Source organism: Diabrotica undecimpunctata, chromosome 11 (assembly GCF_040954645.1).
Source record: "Diabrotica undecimpunctata isolate CICGRU chromosome 11, icDiaUnde3, whole genome shotgun sequence".
NCBI lineage: Eukaryota > Metazoa > Arthropoda > Insecta > Coleoptera > Chrysomelidae > Diabrotica > Diabrotica undecimpunctata.
In genome coordinates this window covers 4,281,571-4,301,937 of record NC_092813.1, presented here as the reverse complement: position 1 = coordinate 4,301,937, position 20,367 = coordinate 4,281,571, and the positions used below count along the sequence as shown (strand labels likewise).

Below are 20,367 nucleotides of genomic sequence, written 5' to 3'. Positions count from 1 at the left end.
CAGACGTGTTTAATAGCTAGTCTAATTACACCATACATTTTGCGATATTATTTGTATCCAGTTGATAAAACTGCATTAAAGTGTAGTGTTACTATAAAAATAAATTTGAAATACTTGGAGAAAAACTGTAAGTAGTATTTATTATAATATAATTAAAGATACTTTTATCAAAACAAGTTCCTGGTACGGTCTCACTCGAACATTCGAAGAGTAAACACGTCGTTATCATTTCGTAGTAATTGATTTTTAATATTAATGAGTTTTTAACTATCATATTAAAACAATTTTTTGAGAAAAAAGTGGTGAAGTGTTAAAATAGTACATCACACATCATTTGTGAGTATTTAATTTACTTCATAATATTATCAACATCCACAAAAAATCAATATCTTTCCATTCACCTGTTGTGAGTGCTTATCTACCAACTGGTTGTTTTTTTTTTCTCAAATTATTGTCTGTGGTTTTTCATCGCCAGAGGCGGACTTAGCTTAAATGCTTTGGAAGAAACTCCGAAAGAAAGCAAAAAATGGATAATCTTACTCAAAAGTCTTCAAATGTCAATACTACTTCAAATAATTTCCACAGCACGGTTAAATCATACTCAGCAGCGTTAGTTAAAAATTCCACTCCATTACCAAATAGAGATCAAGCGATAGTTTTCCCATCGATAGAAGGTGGCAAAATTCAAGACTATCTCTTACAGATTGGACCAATAGTTAACCCACAAAATATAATATATTGTTCACGTATATCTAACAATCGAGTTTGCATATATTTGAGAGATAAAAAAATTGTCGACGATCTTCTTAAAAATAATGAAGCCATCACAATTAACAACACTCGTCTAGTTGCTCGGCGACTAATTACTCCATCAGAAAGATTGCTAGTATCTAATGTAAGCCCGACAATTCCTAATGAAGATATTACACGACATTTACAAAACTTAGGTTTAACACTGTTATCGCCAATGACTCCACTAAGAATTGGAGCTACTGATCCAGCTTACAGCCACATATTAAGTTTTAGAAGACAAACCTACATTTCTCCTCCTATAAATACTAACATTCCTGAATTTATTGAAATTGAACAAGATGGAGTAGTAAGCAGGTTATTTTTAACATTAGACAGCCATAATTGTTTCAAATGCAAGCAAGCAGGACATAATGCTTCACAATGTACTGTTTCTGTTTCACCAACTTTGAATACAATACCTACAGTAAGCAATACTCAATCAGGTAGCATATCTCTTGCCCAAACTTCACAAACTCCTATTGCTGGAATCACTACAACTTCTTCCAACAGCTCACAGTCATCTTCGACCCAAAATCCAGAACTGTCAAATCCACCCCTATCTCAACCTATCAATACCCCTGTGAATTCTGAGATAATGGAAAACGCCTTGGTTGACAATACAAAGTCTGATCTTTCTTTTACACAAAATATTTCACATAAACGTACTGCTTCTGCTGTTTCATCACCTACTTCTGAGGATGCCCAATTTGCAATTCCAACTTTAAAACAGAAAAAAAAGAGCAAAACAGAAAAAAAACCGGAACAAAACATAAAGTTTTCAGACAATATTAAAACATTTATAGACAAACACTCTCCTTCCTTTTGTCTTAACAGTCAGCAAATTGAAAGTCTACTTGAAAATTGCTATGGATGCTCTGATGTACTAACGATTGCGAATGAATATACTTCAGACACCGTAGCTCTTATTAATATGTTGGAAGAAATACGTCCCCATTTAGAAGACAGAACAACAAAATATCGCTGCACAAAATTGAGGAAAAAATTGGAGGTACAACTTGATTTAGCCATTTTGGATACTGAAAGTGATACATCCACTTGTTAATACTGTAGTTTTTTTTTTCTTTCACTTAATCGATATATAATAATTTATTTATAATAAAATTTTACAGTGGAATATAAATAGCTTTCAAACTCGTTTACCTATGTTGCAGCTATTAATCAATCAATACACACCACAAATTATTTGTCTTCAAGAAACTAATTTTAAACATTCCACGTGCATGAATCTAAAGTCCTTCAATTCATATTTTAAAAACAGAGATAATGCAAAACACGCATCAGGTGGAGTTGCAATATATGTAAAGGAACAAATAATATCCAAAGAAATTCCATTAATCACAAATCTCGAAGCCGTAGCTGTAGAAATTGGCACTACACAAAAGATCAACATATGTAATATATATATACCTCCAAATTATAACCTAGAAGAACAAGATCTTGTAAACTTAATAAATCAGGTTCCTAATCCGAAATTCATTTTGGGAGATCTAAATGGACACAATACTAACTGGGGTTCCTTTAAAACTACACACACTGGAAAAAAGATTGAAAAGATCATAAACACATTAAACCTTGCAATAATAAATGATGGTAGCAGCACACACTTAAATTTATCGACAGGGACATTTTCTTCTATAGATATCTCACTCTGTACGCCAACTCTTCAATTAAATCACAATTGGTATGTAGAAAAAGATTTACATGGGAGTGATCACTTCCCAATTTTAATAGAAAAACACTCGATGAAACCTACGCCAGTTACACCTGAACCGAAATGGAGGCTAGATAAAGCTGATTGGCGCAGTTATCAAGAAATTATCCGTAACGGATCATCAAAAATTTGTTTAGAAAATTCAATAGACGAAATAATTCTACAGTTCAATAAACTCATAACGGAAGCAGCTCTAGAAGCGATAGGTAAAACAAAGTTTATAAAAAGAGATAAAATAACTCCCTGGTGGAATGAAGATTGTAAAGAAGCTATTAAGGAAAGTAAGAAAGCTCTTCAAAAGTACAAAAGGTACAAAAGCCTAGAAAACTTAATTAATCTTAAAGAATGTAGGGCTAAAGCCAAACTGATTACCACGAGATCTAAAAGACAATCCTGGATAAAATATGTAGAAACGATCAATAATTACACATCCTTAACAAACATATGGAGGAAAATAAAAAATATAACAGGCACTAGCTCATATCAAGGAATCGATTCATTAGAAGTAGAAAATAAATCATTAATAACAAACCATGCAGAAATCGTAGAAAAAATAGCGGAAACATTCAAGTTAACATCCACAAATTCTAACTATGATAAAGATTTCATAACATACAAAGAACAAAAAGAAACCATCCCTATTAACGTAGTAAACAACAATGAACCTATAAATGCACTTATCTCAATCAGAGAACTAAGAGAGATGGTAGTTTCTTTAAAAGACACATCCCCTGGCCCCGATGACATCCCAGCTTCTTTTTTGAAACACCTTCCTGACGAAGCAGTAGAAATATTATTAAAAATATATAATCGTATATGGACCAAACATGAATTTCCCAATTTATGGAAAACAGCCATAACTATTCCCATCTTAAAATCTAATAAGCCACAAAACAAAGCAGATTCTTATCGTCCAGTGTCTCTAACTTGTGTCATGTGTAAGCTTTTAGAAAAAATTATAAATAAACGTTTATTGTGGTGTCTGGAAGAAAATAACCAACTGATTAATGAACAATCTGGATTTCGTCCTTTAAGATCGACTACCGACAATTTAGTAGATATAGAATCACATATTAATAACGCATTCTACAACAACCAAAAATGTATTGCAATTTATTTTGATTTGCACAAAGCATTTGATATGGCTTGGCATCACAAAATAATTTCAACACTGGAATCATGGGGCTATCAAGGAAATATACTTGCTTTTATTAAAAATTTTCTCCTAAATAGAAATTTCAAGGTAAAAGTAAACGGACTTCTATCTAATGTGAAATATCAAACAAATGGTACACCCCAAGGCTCGGTAATCAGCCCGACGCTTTTCCTTATAGCTATCAATGATATAATCAAATCAATGAACAAACCCATTCAAGCGAGATTGTACGCGGATGATCTTATAATATTCTTAAATGGAAACAATATACAGAGTATGGCCAAATTATTACAAGATCAACTCGATAAATTTATAGCATGGTCTAAAAGGAGTGGTTTTCAATTTGCTTCACCTAAAACTCGCTGCATCATATTCTCTAAGAGACCAAAACAGATAAAAGAAATACCTACTTTAAAACTTGGTGGTCAAACACTTGAATATGTAAACACAATTAAATATCTAGGTCTAATATTTGATCAAGCTCTAACCTGGAAGGACCACATCAAATATATATCAGCTATATGTCAAAAAAGACTAAACCTCTTGAAATGTCTTTCTGGTACGAACTGGGGAGCAGACGGTAGAACTCTACTCATACTATATAAAAATTTGATCCGCTCAAAGATCGATTATGGTTGCCACGCTTACTCGTGTGCTTCAACAACAACTCTAACAGTTTTAGACACCATTCAAAATAACGCTCTTAGAATAATAAGCGGCGCATTTAGAACAACCCCTATCTTAAGTCTTCAGGCCGAACTGGGTGAACTACCATTAGATTTACGAAGACAGGAATTAATGCTCTCTTATGCATCGAAGCGGTACTCTTTACAATATCACCAAACCAATCGCTGCTCGAATATCCAGCGCGCAAAAACCCACATTCCCTTTTACGAAAGATGCAGACGAATCATAAATGAATTAAACATTAAAGTCCCCGAAATCTATCCTAGCAAGATGCCAACTTCCCCTCCTTGGCTAATGTCTTCTCCTTACATAAATTTGGATCTATTATCAGAAAATAAAAAAGAAAGCAATTGTCATCTAATTAATTCTAAATATCAAACGTTAATTTCTCAATTTTCTTCCTTCAAAAAGTTATTCACAGATGGATCTAAAACAGAGCGTTGTGTAGCATCTGCCTTTGTAACAAATGATGAAATAAAGAAATATAAACTAGCGGAGACGAATACTATTTTAACAGGAGAACTCTTTGCAATATATAAAGCCATATGTCATGTTACAAAATGTCCTGAAACTAATTTCTTAATAATTACTGACTCATTAAGTTCTCTAGAAATCATCTCAAAAATCTATTCTTCTCATCCTGTGGCCAAACTCATTAGACAAGAATTGCATAATCTAAACCACAGAAACATTGCTTTCCTGTGGGTGCCATCTCATGTTGGAATCACGGGAAACGATTTGGCGGATAAATATGCACGAGAAGCCTTAGAGGAAACAACTATTGAATTCTATCCAAAAACTCCAGCGACAGATCTCAAATCATATTTCCACAGCAAAATAGTCAACATATGGAATAGCAGATGGTGTAAAAAACAGGCAAAACTACTTGAGATAAAACCAATATTTCAACCATGGTCTGATAGTTCCACCAATCGTTTTTCTCAGGTTATCATCACACGACTGCGGCTTGGTTATAGTCGCCTCACACATGGACATCTGATGACAAGGGATCCACAACCGGAGTGTTATGCTTGCGAGACCCCGCTAACAATAAAACACCTTCTAGTGGAGTGCCCGTTACACAGTGCGGAAAGGTGTAAATTCGGAATCCCGGAGAATTTGAGAGAACTATTCTTAAAGTGCGGTGCCAAAGTGATTATCCAATATCTTAAAGCAATAAACTATTTATACAAAATTTAATTGTTACACTGTTCAATTATTGTTATTACTTTTTCTTTTTTTTTCGCTAATAGCCTTACAGGCTGATGCGAGTTTGTAAATAAAAAAAAAAAAAAAAAAAAAAAGTTCCTGGTACCGTATTTATCAACTACACAACTTTTGGTACCTCATTACTGATTCTGTTTTTATGGAAACAGGACCGTCTGAAGAATAGAGGTGCCAAAATATGAATAATATTTTTAAAAATGGATGAAGATTCTGTTGGTTCTGTTTCTTCTCCTAACAACAATCAACCATGTTCATATTCCAACGCTGTTACTTCATTTAAATATCCAACCAAAAACCAGGCCATTGTCCTATCTGCTCTCAATGGAATAAAAATAAACGAATAAGTGATAGCTAAAGCTCGGATTTATAGGCAACAAAAATTGAAGAAAAAGGCGCCTATATAGGCAAAGATTTTTATTAAAAAAGGCAGGAATATTAACATTTAGGCAAAATATAGGCAATAAAGGAATATAACTTATTATTTATTGTACAAAGTGAATTAACGTAATATTAACTTAAGGCAGGTATATTTACACATCATAATCATAACATTAATATAAATAAACTAGTAACTAAATAACTGTAAATTAATAATTAAACATTGTAACCACTTAAAATTTCATCATTAATAGAAACAACTAAATGTTTTTCAATATTTTCGGTCTTAAAACTATGTCTTCGATCACTTAAATTAATTTGAACATTGAAAACGAACGTTCGACATCGACAGATGTAATTGGAGCATATTTCAGAGCGGATAATAAATCTGGCATAATTTGAAATTCCTTGAAAAATGTCCCATTCAAAAGCAACATTAGATAAAAACGAAAAACCTTCATTCTTGTCGAAAACATATTTAATTTTTTTTAAATTAATTGACCGTTACTTCCAGGTGCCTATTTAATTTTCGTCTTTAAATTATCTATTAATTTTACTGACTCACATAAATTTATCTCTTGTTTTTCTAATAAGGTAATTGTGGTAACTATTAATTTATAATTGTCATTGATATAAGCGAGTTTCTGTTTCAATTTGGGATTTTTTAATATTTTTTTTTGCTTCTCGAATGGCTTCGGAAATATCATCATCAAATTCTGACATAACTAATTATATTTAATTGCAGTGTTCAAAGTAAAAAAAAACTGCTTCGAGCCAGGTTCTCCACCTTGTAATTACTGGTTTAGGTGGCAAAAGGACACCGGGAAGTCTTTCTTTATATATTTGCACCCTCAACGGAACCTTTACAAAAACTTTTTCATAAAATTTATAAAATTATTTACCAACGGAAACAGATTTCTTATTTCTTCAGCAATTCTATTTACCCCGTGGGCTACACAAGTGCAATGAATTAAATTAGGATAAAAAATCTTTAAATTAACAGCAGCTTTTAACATATATACCGCAGCATCTGAAAGCATTAAAACTATTTTATTCACTGGTATAGCGTTGGGTAAAAAGAGGTTTGTTAAACTATCTTATATAAATCGACTTATTGTTAGATTGTTTGTTGTTTCTAATTCTTTAACGGCAACTAAATAAGGTTTTCTCGCAAAGTTTTCGTTCAAAATTCCAATCATTAAATTAGCTATATACCTGCCGCATACATCTGTCGTTTCATCTACGATAATATACAAAATATTGCCCTCTAACTCCCGCTTAATTTTTGAAATACATTCCATATAACATTTTTCCACAGTATATTTTCTCAATGTACTCTCGTCCGGTAAGGATTTATTAAGATATTTTTCGAAAAAGCATTTAAAACTAGGGTTATTAACTTTATATAGAGGAATGTTGGATGCAATCATCCATCATCTGGAATAAATCAAATTTAAATGTGTCTTCCTCCTTTTTTTTTTAACTGCTTAAACTATCCCGCCGAGATATTTGGGCTAACTTAGAGGAATTTAATTTTTCAAAAAAATTGTGGGGTTCCACAATGCTGGTCAATAAAGTACTTTTTTCTATTTGAAATCTGAGAATTTAAAAAAAAATAATTCTTCTTCTTCTTCTTTTGGCATCATAACCCTGGATGGGTCTTTGCCTGTCTGGCTATGTCCTTCCATTCAGATCTCTCTTGTGCCCTTCTTCTCCATTGTCTTATGTTCATTGTTTTCAGGTCGTCTTCCACGCCATCCAACCATCTCGTTCTGGGCCTTCCTTTTTTTCGCCTTCCTATGGGCTTACATTGTAACATTTTCTTTGTTGTTTTTGCATCGTTTTGTCTCTGCACATGTCCCAGCCATGACAGTCTTTGACTTTTCACAAATCTTACAATGTCATAACCTTCATTTAACTCATTAACCTCGTCGTTTCCCCTGATTCTCCATGTGCCATCTTCCTCTTGTACCGGGCCATATAATTTCCTCAGTATTTTTCTCTCGAATGTCCTGAGTTGGGCTTCATCTTTTTTCGTCATTACCCAAGTTTCACATCCATAGGTTACTACGGGTCTAATCAGTGTTCTGTAGATAGTCATTTTGGTTCTTTTGTCTAATAATTTCGATGTCATCAATCTTTTATTAGCATAGTATGTACGATTCCCGCTGGAAATACGTGCATTAATTTCGCTACTTACGGAGTTCTTCTTATTGATTTCTGTGCCGAGATATGTAAAGGCATCCACTCGTTCGATAGTATAGTTGTCTATTGTGATATTATTTTCATTGTCAGTTATTCTTTTGACTGTCATATACTTCGTTTTTGCTTCGTTTATTTTGAGACCTCTTTTTCTTGCTTCAGGATCAATTTGTTTGAACACTTCCATTAGTCGTGGCTTATTCCTACTAATGATGGCTACATCGTCTACATATGCAGTAATTTGTACTGATTTGGTGTTTATATGGCCGGTTATATTGGTTTTTCTGATGACTGTCTCAAGAACTACCACTACACGACCATATTCCTGATCGCAAAAAAAAAAAATAAACTAACAAGACTTCGAAAAAAGATACAATCCTCAGTTACTGATTCATCCTCGGATATTGAAAGCGATAACTCCCTTCCCCACGTTGTAAAATAAAATGGATAATACATTCATGTTACAGTGAAATCTTATTGGTTATTTTAATAATTTAGAATCCGTTAATCTACTTATAAACGATCTTTTTCCTCTTATAATATGTTTACAGGAAACCCACCTTAAAACTAATAACTTGAATATAAAAAATTATTCCCATTTCCTTAAAAATCGAGACGCAACATATGCTAGTGGAGGTGTTGGTATTTTTGTAAAAAATCCCATTCAGACCAAAGAAATTAAGCTACATACTAATCTAGAAGCTGTAGCTGTATCAGTGTCATACAATATCAACTGCAAAAACATTAATATTTGCAATATTTATATACCTCATCCTAATGAAACCACACTAAAAGATCTCCAGTATCTAATTAACCAAATTTCTAATCCCAAATTAATAGTAGGTGATATAAATTGTCACAATATCGCGTGGGGTAGCAACAAAACAGATAAAAATGGTCGATTGCTCATGGATATTATAGATGCCCAAAATTTAATACTCATGAATACTGGTAATCCTACATATTTTAGTTCTCAGAATGGTACTTCCACCGCCATAGATATATCTCTATGTGAGCCCTTATTATCAACCTCCTTCGTTTGGAATAGTCTGGATTATCTTTATAATAGTGATCATTATCCTACAATAATCGAAACCACTATAACCGGCACACCAAACACCCCTATCTATCAAAAATCAAAAAAAAAACCGGTTCCATGGTGGAACCAAGAGATAGCTGCTGCTATGAAAGCTAGCAAGAATGCATTAAATATTCTAAAAAAACATAAAACTTCTGAGAATCTTCTTAATTTTAAAAGTTTGAGAGGTAAAACTAAATATCTGATTAAAAAAAGTAAAAAAGAAACCTGGATGCGATATGTTTCATCGATTAATTCATCAACTCCGATGCCAGTTATATGGAACAAGGTACGCACACTAAACAGAGAACATAATCCAACTCAAATTAGTACCTTGCTTAATGGTAATAATTTAATAACATCTAAACAAGAAATCTGTAATACACTGGCAAATGTATATAAAACAAATTCTAGCAATACAAATTTTAACCCTGAATTTTTAAATTTTAAATGTGAGAATGAAAAAGACAATATCAGAATAATAGACAATAATGATCAATTAAATTTGCCTATCACATACCAAGAGTTTGAAGAGGCTTTGCAAAAATCAAAAAATACTTTTCCAGGCCCTGATGATATTCCAATTATTTTTATAAAAAACCTCCCACTCTCAGGTAAACTAATCCTTCTAGATATATTTAATCAGATTTTCATTAAAAAAACCTTTCTTATAATCTGGTGTCAATTTATAATCATCCCCATTTTAAAACAATATAAAATAAAAACTGACCCCTCTTCTTACCGACCAATTTCTCTTACGAATAATATTTGTAAATTACTTGAAAAAATCTTAAATAATAGATTAGTTTGGTTTCTAGCCAAAAGCCAGCTACTGACCTCGATCCAAAATGGATTTAGAAAGGAAAGATCGACAAATGACAATCTAATATCTTTCGTAAATGATATATGTGAATCGTTTAGAAACAATCAACAAGTTATTTTCATATTTTTCGATATAAAAAAAGCCTTTGATACTGCATGGCGACATCGCATTCTGAAAATAATGGTTAGCTGCGGCATACAAGGAAACTTTCTAGCCTTTGTTAAAAATTTTATGAGTAACAGAACATTTCAAGTTCGTGTTAATGGCATCAATTCAAAGACTGAGCACTTACAAAATGGAATTCCACAAGGTTCCACTCTAAGCCCTACACTTTTCTTTTTAGCTATTAATAATATTGCACAAGAAATAGAGTAACCATTAAAACCAAATTTGTATGCTGACGATCTAATAGTTTACACTAGAAGTTGTAATATCTCTCTCGCGACAAAAATCCTTCAGGCATTTCTTCACAAACTGGAAATATGGTCCCACAAAAGTGATTTTACGTTTTCAAGTGAAAAGACCTATTTTATTATCTTTAGTAAAAATAAAACCAATAGCAAACCTACCCTAATTCTAAATGATATTAACATAAAACAAGTAGATTCAACAGACTTTCTAGGATTGTGATCGACAGTCATTTCAAATGGACAGACTTTATTAAAAAATTAGCCTTATCCTGTTAGCCAAAAATAAACCTCCTTAAAATACTTTCTAACAGAAATTGGGGTGCTGATACAGTTACTCTGCTATATTTATATAAATCACTCATCCGTAGTAAATTAGATTACGGTGCAATGTGCTATTCTACTGCTAGTAAAAAACATTTTAAAGCCTAAGACGTTATCCAAAGTGCATCTTTGAGACGTGCTGGGTGCCTTCCGTACTAGTCCGGTGGCAAGTCTTCAATCTGCACTAAATGGAATGCGATAATATCCGAGAGACAAGTCGTAAATGTTCAAAGGATGCAACGAAAAGTAACGAACAACGATGGCACAACTCAATTAATACCAAGACAAATGATAATTGTAGAATTTTTGGGCAACGAGGTTCCACAAAACATAATAATTAATTTATGCAATTTTTCAGTAGATCCATACATACACCCGGTAGTGCAATGCTATAAATATCTCAGATATGGTCACTCCTCAAAACAATGTAAATCTAAGGACAGTAGATGTAAAAAATGTACAGACACCACCCATACTGTAGAAACTTGTAATGAAAATAATCATTGCATATATTGTAAAACCAACAATCACACCTCGTTGTCTAGAAAATGTCCAATATACGAGAAACAGAAGAAAATCAAAGCAATAATGGCATCAGAAAATATAACATTCAGAGAAGCAGAACAATTACATAACAATCCAAGTTACGCAAAAATAATAACTAATAATAGATTTTCTATTCTAAATAACACTTCCAATTTTCCCAGTTTACCTACCTCGTCTAACAATATCCCTAATTTCACATTAAATAAACCGGTAAGGAAAACTATTCACACATCTACAAATAATAAACGTAAAGCAACTTCTCCACCAATTTTACTCCATACCTCTGCGTCAACTTATAGCAAAAGACCTATCCCTAAATCTAATCCTATAATACCCAATCCCTACAGGGACGAATTTATTGACTATAAAGAGAAACTTATATTACTTGTCACATCTCATATTAATCAACTTATGTATACCAATAATCAATCTCAACCTATATGCAATTTAGAAAATGAATTAAGAAAACTTATTTCTAATAATTTAGAAGAAACAGGTAATAACACAGAAACGGATAATTTAGCGACGAGTGACAATGAAAGCATTCACTCGTATTATTAATTTCCAAATGCACAGTCAACTTACTCAATCTTCCTTAAATATTTTACAATGGAATTGTAGATCGTTAGTAAGTAATAGGTATAATCTCATAAATTATATTAATAATTCTCATGTAGATATTATAATTTTATCCGAAACTTGGTTGAAAAACCAAATAGACTTTAAATTAAAAGGGTATAATTTTGTTTCAAAATGCCGTGAAAGTGGCTATGGCGGTGTAGGCATTTTCATACTAAAGGGCATTGATTATCAAATAATTAACATTAACTATAATTTTAATACCGGAATAGAAGTGTGTGCAGTCTTATCTAACAAAATTAATATATCTTTTGTGTCTATATATAAACCATCTGACATTAGAGTAGAAAAGACTGATTGGATACATTTATTTGAACAATTCGATTATAATAAAACAGTTTTTTGTGGTGATTTTAATGCCCACCATTACATGTGGGGTCCGATCCCGGATGACCGTAATGGTAGAATATTAGTCGAAAGCATGGATTTTTTCGAATTAGTTTCTCTAAATGACGGAACACCTACTAGAATCGCCGCGAGTGGCAATCATTCTGCCGTTGATTTGACTATCACCTCAGCCTCATTAACAAATCGTATAAACTGGTCAGTATATCCCGACACATTGGGATCCGATCATTTTCCTATTAAAATAGAGCTTAAAATTAATCCTACTTCTTTCCTAATTAATCCATCAACAAAATGGAACGATTGCCGCGCTGACTGAAAGCTATTTCAGACAGATTTAGACAAACAATTATCCACATTTTTATCATCTAATAATCTTTCTAACCATGAGAAGACAGCCCTACTCTTTCAGACTATCTCTCTAGCTGCTTCCAAATCTATGCCCATAAAAAAACCTTTTATTCCCTCAATTCCAAGGCCTTATTGGTGGGATGAGGAATGTACATTCATAATAAAAAAACGATCAGAAGCATTGAAAACGTATCGAACCCAAAGTAACCATAATAATTACATAAACTATAAAAATATAGCAGCCCAAACCAGACGATTATTTAAAACAAAGAAAAAAAGTAGTTGGATAAATTTTTTAAATAGTCTAAACAAAAGCACACCTCTTTCAAAAATATGGTCAACCGTTAGATCAATTTCCAATAACTATCAGTACAACAAAAAACCTCAACTTTCTGAAAATCTCATTAAACAGATGTTAGACCAACTTGCACCTTCATCTGCCTCTGGTAATGTTAGTAGGATTAAAGAATTTTTTCGTTTTAATACTAGTGTAGATTCCATGTCAAAACCTTTTACTCCTTCAGAACTTGATTTCGCACTAAAAAAAAGCAGAAATACAGCCCCCGGTTTGGACGGTTTTACTTATAAGATATTGGACAAATTGCCGTCAAATGCCAGAGATGTTCTCTTACAAATCTTTAATAGTTGGTGGTTGAAACAAGAATATTGCGATACTTTAAAAAATATTATCATATGCCCTTTACTCAAATTTAACTTAAACCCAGAACTTCCATCATCTTATAGACCCATTTCTCTATTATCATGTGTGACAAAATCCTTTGAAAGGCTTATAAAATTTAGATTAGAACATTTTATTGAAAGTAGTTCAGTTTTTCCCTACTCACAGTATGGATTTCGTAGAGGTCGAGGTACCATTGATGCTCTCATACATTTAGTTACGGATATTCAACTCTGTTTTTCAAAAAACGAATTTATGCTATGTTTGTTTTTAGATTTAAAGGGTGCATATGACGTGGTTGATTTGGATATATTATATTCAAAAATGGTGGAGTGTGGTATTGATAAAAGATTATCTGTAAATATAATAAATTTGTATGTAAATAGAAAAATATACTTACGGGACCACAGAAATGTATTACACGGTCCAAGAATATTATATAACGGTCTCCCACAAGGCTCAATTCTAAGTCCTTTATTATTTAATGTTTATACTGCAGATCTGCATGGTTTGATGGATGAAAAATGCAAAATAATTCAATATGCAGACGATATATGTTTATATACCAGCCATAAATCCTATGAAGATTGTATGTTGAATCTAAAACTTAGCTTTAGTAACTTAGATAAGTGGGTGAAACAAATAGGTTTTAGTATATCACAAGAAAAATCTTCGATTGTATGTTTCACTAGACGTAGACAAAAACTCACAGGCAAATGCCAGATAGGTGATTATAATTTCCCCTTAGCAGAAGAGTATAAGTACCTAGGCATGATCCTAGATAAAAAACACTTGTGGTCCAGCTATATAAAGTACGTAAAACAAAAGTGCGAGCGTGGAATTAACCTTCTGCGTTTCGTTTCTAAAAAAAGATGGGGTGCAGATCAAAATATCTCTTTAATGTTTTATAAATCCTACATACGATCCATTCTGGATTACGGTTGTGTTCTTTACGGTTCAACATGCAAAACAAATCTATTAGCTCTTGACAGAATACAATTTAAATCAATATAAATTTGTCTAGGAGCTATGATGTCTTCACCAAACCAAGCAGTTCTAGCAGAAGCCCAGGAACCACCTTTACACATACGTAGGCAAATGTTAGCCAACAAACGTCTAATAACATACAGATCGTTTAATACAACTATGATTCACAAAATAGGTTTACTTTTGACAGAAAATTTAACAAATTCTTATTGGAGAATAAAAAATTCTCCTCCTCTTGCAGAATCTTTTATTGATACGAATTCATTTCAATCTTATACTATATTACAGCTCCTAAAATTTCCTTTTTTCATACAAGACTTTGAAGTTCTGATAGACAAACCAACCATTATAATGCCCTCTTATTCAGACTTGCCAATTTTAACTAATATGATATTTAAATCCATACTAAGCAAATTAGGGGAAGATTTAACAATAATTTATACAGATGGTTCAAAAACTGTTGAAAGTACTGGTTTCGCTTTTTTTGTTTCAAACAGCAATTATGTTGAGAAATATCGAATTCCTGAATGTTGTTCTATTTTTACAGCCGAGGCTGCTGCTATACAGAAAGCACTAACTTGGTGTGTCACTAATTATTGTGAGAACATCGTAATAGTATCAGATTCTCAGGCAGTATTATAAGCTATTCGTAGCCATCCATTGGATAGTTTTCAAAACTCCATTATACTTGATATCAAAAAATTATTACAGGATCTAAAATTCACAAAAAAAACAGTTACTTTACTCTGGGTTAAAGGACATAATGGAGTAATTGGAAACGAATTGGTGGATGGTATGGCAAAAAATACATCTGAGATATCAGAAATTACAAATTTTTACTACTTTAAAGATCTTTTTTCTATTATCAGGAGTATTGGCAGGGAAAGATGGATGTCAAAATATAAAGAGGTTCAGAAGACTTCAAGAAACCATTACTTTTCTATTCATCCATGCTTACCAAAAAATATTCCCCATTTTAATTTTAACTATAATAAAGTACATTCTTCGTTAATAACCCGGTTAAAACTTAACCATGGCCTCTTTCCACAGCATCTGCATAGGATTGGAATCTATGAAACCCCTTTCTGTCCTTGTGATGGTAAATCTGTCGGAGATTTGAACCACTTATTTTTCGATTGTCCTAATCATAGGGAACAGACTCGAAGCCTATATCTAGATTTAATTGATCTCAATATTAGCCTACCAGTTAACATCAGCAATCTGTTATCTTATTCTGACAAAACTATATATAATATTCTAATCAAGTTTATAAACGATTCTAAAATAAAAATTTAAACATCCTTATAACAATTTTCTGTAACAAAAAGATTTTTTGTCTAATGCTATCTCTCTCTCTCACACACACACACACGCACTAAATGGACCACCTTTGTTTATAAGAAGACAATATACCACACTAAGATATGCTGCTAAACTATATAGCAATATTAACAACCCTAATACCTACTCCTACATACAAATAACACCACTCACAAAAGTAACAGACAATCAAGATATGTAACCTTTAAAGAACTTGTAATGAATTGTGGATATAATACCAATTTGTTGACATACTCGCTATCTGCATACCCAACTGAACCCCCTGGACAATTAATACTCCTACTAATAATACATCTCTAGTAACTTACCCAAAGAATACCACAAATCTTACCCTCGTTCGTACATTATATAAAGAAATTCTATCAAAATATGACAATTATGTTAAGATTTTCACTGACGCATCAAAAATCAAAAATGGCTGTGCTGCAGCCTTTTCAACAGATGATATCGAATATGCTACACGAATACCTACTTTTTGCAGCGTATTTACTGGTTAAGCTATTGCAATTTTAAAAGCACTTGAATTTTGTCAAAAATATACAGATACTAATCTTCTGTCATTATCTGTACTCCAAAGCATCAAACAAGTCTATCCAACACGTAAAATCATCCAAAAAATAAAATCTATGCTTCATTACTTACAAAACAAAAATGTAAACATTCACTTCCTCTGGATACCATCACATATAGGTATTTCAGGTAATGAAAAGGTTGACGCCTTAGCGGTTAAAGCAAACTCAAATGAAAGCATCGATATTATCAAACAAATTCAAGTCACAGATATCTACCTTAATATCAAACAATACTGTACAGAAGTTTGGCAGCGATGCTGGGATTAAAATAACTCAAATTTTAAAGTAATTAAACCCTCTATCGGTGGCCGGCTCCAACTTCCAGAAAAAAGAAGAGAACAGGTGGTTATAAATCACCTAAGAATTGGTCATACAACATTAACCCATCAACACTTATTAACGAAGCAGCTATCACCAGAATGCTCATACTGTAGATGCCAAAAAACAGTCCAACCCATACTTACAGACTGTCCACTTTACTCATATGAACGAAGCACCAACAACATTTCTGAAGAACCAGGTCAACTTAAAAATATATTAGACTGTAACTTAACCAATACGATCAAATATCTTAAGGACATTAACCTATTTCATAAAATGTAATTTTTCTTTTAGTTGATAAATTTTTATGTTACCTAACCTTATAATATGTACACTACCATATATATCGTAATAAACTTCCGCTAATAACCTTTTATGGTTGATGCGGCTTTTTGAAAATAGAAAAAAAAATTTTAAATTTCATAAATGTCATTAGTGTCAAAATGTCATAATTTAGTGGAGTAAACTTGCCTGCGGTTAGACCAATTATAAACAAGCATTACTGTGCGGTAAATTTGAATTACTCCTCCTGGTTAAAAAACAAACCATAGTAGCAAAAGTGTACGTAAACCAGACGGTTTTGATGGTAAACGTTTCATAATAATTGTTCACGCTGGTTCTTCTAAAAGATTTGTTTCTGAAGCAAGTTTATTGTTTTGTTCTAAGTCTAACATATTGATTACCATGGAGAAATAAACAACGACATTTTTACTAAGTGGATAAGGACATAAGTTATTCCCAATTTAGAAGAACCATCGTTGATTGTAACGGATAATGCTCCATATCATAGTATTCTTTTAGAAAAGCAACATACCACTGCATCAAAGAAAGATGAAATTGTTACCTGACTGACAACAAATAACATCCAATTTGACCCAAAATTTACAAAACCTGAATTATTACAAGTTGCAAAAATGAATAAAAAAGAAAATGTGTATGTTATTGATGAGTTACTAAGAGAGCATGGTCATGAAGTGTTGAGACTACCTCCTTATCATTGCGAATTCAACGCTATTCTATTAATTTGGGCAAATTTCATGTCATGTTACAATAAGCATATTGGTAGGGACGGCTATTCTGATTAGAAATATCTGTTAGAAATATGTGGAAAGAGGCATTTAATCAATATAATGGAGACATTTGGGAAAAATGTGTAAGACACACTCATGAAATTATTCAAAAGTGGTGTGTCCGAGAGCAAAATATAGTTGATGTTGATATTCAACCCATCATAATAAATCCTGGAGATAGCTCGGATTCTGAAAGTGAAGGAAATATATAATTTTGATATTTTGTTTTTTTTCAATTTATTTCAATAATTTAGTCATTTAGTCATATTTGTGGAAATAGGTTGTAACAAAGTAATTGATACATTCTTTAGGCTAAAACAATGAAACCTTTTACACATAACTTTTCACACTTTATTTTGGAAACTACAGAGAAGTTCGATACACAAGTAAAAAAAAATTGATAAAAACCAGCTAGTATAAAAAATAAATACTAAGTCTCTAGGTATGCGACATAAGGAAAGTCGAATTATTTTAGCTTAACAGATTGAGCACTAATTTGTAACACCCTTTAAGTTTACTACAAATTAATGTATTTTCGAAATTTTTCTTTTTCCATTGTTTTTATTGTTTTGTTTTGTAAAGTTTAATTAATTTTTTTTGTGTTAGTAACTTAGTTGGAAAAGCATGCACAAGAGTTTTTTATCTTTTAGGGCATTGTCTTATGCTTAAGCTTAAAAATTGAATCTCATATGTATACGATGTAAATATTTAATATTGTATTTTGAATGAAAACTTTTTTCATCCAGTAACTGGCTTCGGCTGTTGGATGCTTTGGTGTATAAATAAGTAAATAAATATGAGAATTTAAACTGTTTGATCTTGGGTACATCTTTCTCGACTACAGTATTTCAAATAGAGCATGTCTTCCAATAATCATAATAACGTTGAATATGTAGAAAACTCAAAATTACATTCAAAACCTTAGACAATAAAAACGGATTTTAGTTTTTATGGTCTAAGTTCAAAACAATTCTATAATGAGTTGTTAACGTCCAGTACAATAAATAAACAAAAACAATCACTATAAATACGTTTAACGAAATATTAAACATTTCCTAATTATTTCATGAATCCAGAAAAGATTTACGTCTGATTTAAACGCTTTGATTTAATTCGTACAACTATGATGTGCAAAGATACGGAGAACGGAGTGTTATATATAGTTATGTCTTAAATACACATACTCAGTTTTACTCATAAAAGCTATTTTCAATTGCAGAAAATGTTAGCCATATCCTAACAACATTTAAGGTAAGGTTTACTTTTTTTTATTTGTAATATATGACAAACCAGAACATTTATTAAGTAGAGGAAATGTTCAGCGTCGAAATATCATGGTTTATTTTCATTTACATTTTCATCAATTTGGGTTTAAATTTTTTTAATTAAATTCATACCCCTTTTGGTGAAGTATGTGAAAGTGGTTATCATCTTACAAAGAAAAACTTTTGATTATTAACCGCACGATTTACCTATACAATTTAAACATTTTTATTTCAATACTATGTTAAGCAATTTTACGTCTATGCCTTTTGTATTACACATGGTAATGTTTTTACATCTCTTATTTGTGATATACATATAATATGTTCAAACAACTTCATCATAGCATGTTAGTAAAAGAAGAATATTAAATACAAAAGATTTACCCATCTCGACAACAGGCAGGGCGCTTCACACAGGCGTGGCCTACAACTCAAGCAAAGGTATGCAAAAGTGAGGTCTTTTCTACAGTAGAAAACACCTTACTTGGGCGTACTTTTTTCCTGCGCATGCATGAGTAGTAGGCCACGCCTCTGTGAAGCGCCCCACCTCTTGTCGAGATCAGTAAATCTTTTTAACCAGTTTTTGTAACTTATGGATGAATTCTTATCAATTAATGTAAATACCTATGGGAACTCCATCACAAATAGCAGATATTTGGAGCTATAAACAGCCATATATATCGATGCGATGGTTAGTTATTGAAAGGGTCTATGTTAGCAATCCTCAAAAATTGCTTGCAAATCGGTATACTAGGAAATATCTTTTTGACTTGAAAATTCTGGTAGGATTGGGATATAATCCTTGGCTTAGAAATTAAATATCATTGTTGTGAATATTTCTACAATGACATCAGTTGTAGGTAGGTATATATTTTGTCACCTAGTAAGAGGACCAATGTTTATTATTTATATATTGATAAATACAGGTATACCTGTAATTTTATCACAAATTTCACAGCACACCTTATCCATACAAGCTGACGGTAGAGGCGCAACTTTCGAAAAAGGGGTTGGGGTTGATATAAAATAATTTTTAATATGGCTACAAACACGATGGTGGTGAAATTCAATGTTATGTGGATCCAAGTTGCTGTCTGTGTGTTTAATATTTATATAAAACCCGTAACATAGAATCTGGTACTATTAAAGATATACATATAACCATACATTAGATTATGTATAATGTACCACCACGTTTTATTATATATATATATATATATATATATATATATATATATATATATATATATATATATATATATATATATATTGTTATGATATGTAAAATCGAGAAAAATATTGGTTTGTTTAAAAATATTTCAAAATTCAATAACATTAAAATAATTCAGATAAGTAGGATAATATCCAACAAACATTTCGAAGAAGGAGAGTTATTAATTTCTTGAATTACCTGTACTAAACAAAATGTAAGCTTTGCATAAATT

At 32.0% G+C, this 20,367-nt stretch overlaps 1 protein-coding gene across 1 annotated transcript in view; it reads left to right on the top strand.

The window, feature by feature from the left end:
* The first annotated feature begins 526 nt into the window (after window positions 1-526).
* The window catches only part of LOC140452603 (uncharacterized), a 37,093-nt gene continuing 17,252 nt past the window's right edge, over window positions 527-20,367 (top strand). Inside the window, exons 1-2 of the mRNA XM_072546920.1 lie at window positions 527-1,454; window positions 2,503-2,805. Coding sequence (XP_072403021.1) covers window positions 527-1,454; window positions 2,503-2,805 — 1,231 coding nt within the window. The remainder of the gene's footprint in view (window positions 1,455-2,502; window positions 2,806-20,367) is intronic.